Genomic DNA, 5,000 nt, shown 5'->3' on the forward strand with positions numbered 1-5,000 from the left:
GAAAGGCTATTATTATGATAGACATTATACATGTAACCAAGGCTTGAATTTTTACCAAAGCTGGCATTTCAATGCAATAAATAGTTTCTTATGTTCAAATAAACTGTAAATAAAGATATTTCAGAGGATAGAAGTGAACAGAAGAAATGTATCAAGAATGTACAATAAAATATTTTCTATTAACAGTCTGTTAAAATGAGAGCAGATACTGTAACATGAGAACAAATTTTGCTTTTATTACACAAGTAGTTAATTATCATAGTTACATTTTTCAAGTACCAAGAAGGCAAAGGTGTCAGGACTTCGTCTTCAAATTTTAAGCAAAGAATAAAAAGATCTGTGAAGCAGTAGTTGGCAGACCCTGTTAACAAGAAAATAATGTTTTATACTGTAAATGTCATCTATAGATTGTGACTGCTATTTCCAATTCACATTTAGTGAAGAAAGAATTGGACTGACACTATACTAAGAACCTTTCCAATCTCCCACACATAATTGGGATGTTTAATTAAGTGACGCACTTAATATGCAAACCCAGCACGTTCAGAAATGCTCCAACTGAACTGGGCTGTAAAAAGACTGTGCTTACATAAAACAAAAATTTTGGTTTGTTTTCATAACTGTTACAATAACTCTTTAGATGCATTTGAACAGAGACATGATCTTTGCATTGTCTTGTAATAACTTTTTTGACCTCCTCAATGACATATACTTTAAATTTTAATATAAACACATTTATAATATATATGTTTTTATGATTTACATATGATTTGAGGATGACAATGATGTGATGGTTATGTTTGTGTCATAGCTAAATATATTTAATATCACTTATTAATAATAAGTGATATTAATTGTAATATACTTACCTATTCTAGGATAATACCTAAAGTTTTTTTTTACTTTTACCACTGGCTGTTTGCAAAACAGTGTCAGAATTTTCCCTCTCTCATTTTAGAATGCATAACCCTATCTTTATATTCAATTAACTAATACTTCTTGGTGCACAGAGCATCATATTAGGTTTGTGCTTAATTCATGTAATGAAATAATAAATAAGGATAAATGGAGACCCTTGTTTGGTCCACCACTAAGGAGAATTTTAAATCTGTCAGCAAATTAAATACCAAGAGAGAAAAAAAATTCCCAACCAAAGATGACTCTATTTCCTTCCTTCACACTTGAACATTTTAACTGATAAATACCCATTCAAAACGAGCTATTTCTTCTGATTTCATTTGGTGATACAGCCACCAGACTTTTATTTGCCTTCTCACCAGAAAACATCTGAAGTAAGTTCTCCCTCCTCTTCTATATCACACGTCTAAATTGTGATCCCTTATTAGAATATTTGCATGAATCAAATTACATATTTAGTGAAAAATATTTCCATAAGTCTAACACTGAATTTGCTAAGGCATGTGTATTTCAAAAAAATTATCCATACATTTTTAAAAGGCTGATACTGATTTTGTCTATTTAAATATTTGTAAGTAGTATAATCTCTACATTTTTATGTGTATACAGTTAATCTTTATTCATTTTTATCAGTGAATACCTAGAGTAGCTCATGGTAGCAAGGAAATGAAATGGGACAGTAACAATAAACGATGAGGGAGGAGAAGAGGAAATGTGTCAGTTACAATGAGTAACTAAAAAATGGAGGCTTAGCATTTTTCAAATTACAAGTGAACGAGTCTGCATATTACTGACCTTTGTTGTAGAAAAAACTAGTTTTTTGTTTATTAAATAATTTAGATTTTTAGTAATCTCCTTAGTTTGGGTGAGCTTATATATGTGGATTTAGAGATAATAATATTAGTCTATTTGTAGTGTTAGAAAACCCTCAGAAGTGTACCTGTGTTTTTCTACCTCCATAATTAATTTGAATTTATGTCTTTTGTACACATAGAAGTAGAGTGTTCAATCATGTATGTGTTAATTGGCTTATCTTTCTATTTGTTTTTATGTCTGTGTATTGTCAGTTTTAGATGGCAGTTTCCTAGAAGGTAGGCCAGAATCTGATTAAAATTTTTAAAAATCACATACATGTGACCATTTAATACATATGATCTTAAGAAGATAATAATGTCATGGTTGTATTTATGTCATAACTATTCATTGAAAGGCACTCAAACCATTTTAAGAGTAAAAATAATCATCTAACTTACGTAGTGTAAGGACTAGTGTACTCTAAAGAATGTGAAGATAGAAAACTTGCTTAAATTTGCTAATTTATCAAATCGATCACAATAACAACAAATTCTACAGTCATATGTATAAGCTGAAATCTGACTGTAAACTCTTAGTGGTTTATAGCATACCTCCATTCATAGAACTTTCCCCATACAGGTCATTTATCATTATACATAAAGTATTTGTACTTGTAGGTATAAGAATAATGAAGGAATAATATGGGAATAATTAAAACAGTATATACTGAAAAAATAAGGGGCTGTTAGGTGAGAAGTGTGACAAGCTTCTTATCTATGGTTAACTTTATAGAAGGCATATCTCTCTCTCTATATATATATATATCCATGTACATATCTATAAACTCTATATCATCTATCTATCTATCTATCTATCTATCTATCTATCTATCTAGATTGACAGCCTTTTTAGTTTAATATGTCTGTCTTTCTCTATCCATTTCAGTGTGATTCCTTGTTATTTGGAAATAGTATGAGGTAAATGATTGTTTGAAGAAAAGACATTTTTGTAGATTGATACTTTTTTTTCTAACTACTTGTTCTAACCATTCTATTTGTTTATCAAAGAACAAGCAGTTAAGTAAACTGACAGTCAATTTTATAAATCAACCAAACACTTGAAAAACCCCTTGGTGAATTAATTTTACAATATACATTTCAGAATGCTTTTTATTATAATAAATTCAAATTCAGTAATTTATAGGTATGCCAGTATATTCTTTAAAAATACAGAAATTTTTTTTTAAATCACTGAATTTCTGTCATAATGTTTCAAGTTACTCAATTTGATCTAATTAATCTGAATATGTTAACATGGAGAAAAGAAAAGGCATTGCTATTTTTCAGTATTAAATATGAAAGATTTTGATTTATTTGGTTCTTTATTTCTTTTTGGCGAGAAGAGTTAATCCACCCTGGATTTGTTTTTTTTTCTTGTGCTTCTTCTAACCTCTTTTCATTATTAATTTCTCCTTTCTTCATAACATAAAGTGCCACACTGGAAAAGTTTGAACTGCATTAAAAAATGACTATTTGTTTTTTTTTTTTTTTTTTGGGAGGGGGGACGGAGTCTCGCTCTGTCACCCAGACTGGAGTGCAGAGGCGCAATCTCGGCTCACTGCAAGCTCCGCCTCCTGGGTTCACGCCATTCTCCTGCCACAGCCTCCCGAGCAGCTGGGACTACTGGCGCCCGCCAGCACACCCGGCTAATTTTTTGTATTTTTAGTAGAGACGGGGTTTCACCGTGTTAGCCAGGGTGGTCTCGATCTTCTGACCTCGTGATCCTCCCGCCTCGGCCTCCCAAAGTGCTGGGATTACAGGCGTGAGCCACTGCGCCCGGCCAAAAAATGACTATTAAAATAAGTTCTGAACTATATCTGTTAATCATTTTAGGTTTTCAAAGACATGTTGTCCAATTAATTTGTCCTAAAACAGTATTTATAGAGATACTACCTTTTATTTACAGTAAAAATGAATTGTTTTTTCTAGGAAAGTGATTGCTATTTCAAAGATTGCAAACTTGGAAAGTTGACACGTTGTTTGATGGCATACTGGTTAGTACAAGTAATGCCTCAAACAGTGTTACTTGACTTCTATCTGAGCATATACTTTAGGTTTCTGTACCGATTTTTCTGATCACCACTCTTGCCGTCCTTTTCCTAGTTCTTCACATCCATTCCGTCTTTAGGGCTTTCCCCCTAGCTTGTCCTTTTTCCGTATTTTCCTTTCTTCCTTCCTTCTTTTTCCTTTATATCTTTTCCTTCTTCCTTGTCTTAATTTTGCCTCTCAACCTCAGAACCCTGAAGATAAAGGAACTAGTAGAAAAAAAGTTTTAAGTAAATTACTTTTATTATTTTCAGTTCAATGAATAAGCTTTGAGTAATTGCTAAATTTTTGTACTTCCTGGTAGAAACTTAGTTGTTTGAAATAAGAAAAGGTTTAAAGAAGGAGCTAGAATACTAGTTTTGTGAGTTCTTCTTTCAGAAGACCTATGTATGTCATTTTTCTGGAGAGACACACACACACACACATATATATATATGTATCTCCTATGTGAATTACCACATGTTCTCATATGCTAAATTTTATGACTTATGTATTTTCTAGTACTTTATTATGTACATATAAAGTTTTGAAGATGGTGATTATATTTTTTAAGTAAATATACTGTACACATGCTTTTTACTAGTTTGGATAACATTTATATGCATATTATTTCCAATTTTTTAACCTTTATTATTTATTTTAATTACACTTTTATGACATTTCAGAAACCTTTATATTTATAGCACTGTGACATTGATGAGATGATCAATTATAAAGTATTGAGAACACTGCCATGTAGTTGTTTATTTTTGACTATAGATATTATAGCCAAAATTCAAATATCTAAACCTGTTAAATAAGAGCTATGGAACATAAAGAGTTTGATGAAATCTGATGCCTCTGGAAAGCTAGTGTCTGTGTTTTGTTATACTTTAGTAATATTTTAAAGAAGTTATATTAAAATGTGACACAAAAATTATTGATCATCACTGCTAAAGAATTTATAAACGATAACATAATGTTTGTGAAGTCGATTAACAGATATTTGGTTATGACCACCATTTTTCTTTCTTTTTCTCTTTCTGTGCAAGGTGCCTGTGTCAGTGGCCATGATGACTCCCCAGGTGATCACCCCTCAGCAAATGCAGCAGATCCTTCAGCAACAAGTCCTGTCTCCTCAGCAGCTCCAAGCCCTTCTCCAACAGCAGCAGGCCGTCATGCTGCAGCAGGTAATGTGGGTTA

The 5,000-nt window shown here is 31.8% G+C and overlaps 1 protein-coding gene across 5 annotated transcripts in view; it reads left to right on the forward strand.

Annotated features, from left to right (window-relative positions):
* The window catches only part of FOXP2 (forkhead box P2), a 276,209-nt gene that overhangs the window by 205,823 nt on the left and 65,386 nt on the right, over positions 1–5,000 (forward strand). For all 5 annotated transcript variants that reach the window (XM_025380565.1, XM_025380560.1, XM_025380561.1 and 2 more), the window contains one exon: positions 4,850–4,987. In XM_025380565.1, the coding sequence (XP_025236350.1) occupies positions 4,868–4,987 (120 nt within the window). In that variant the 5' untranslated portion in view covers positions 4,850–4,867. The remainder of the gene's footprint in view (positions 1–4,849; positions 4,988–5,000) is intronic.

Source organism: Theropithecus gelada, chromosome 3 (genome assembly GCF_003255815.1).
Source record: "Theropithecus gelada isolate Dixy chromosome 3, Tgel_1.0, whole genome shotgun sequence".
NCBI lineage: Eukaryota > Metazoa > Chordata > Mammalia > Primates > Cercopithecidae > Theropithecus > Theropithecus gelada.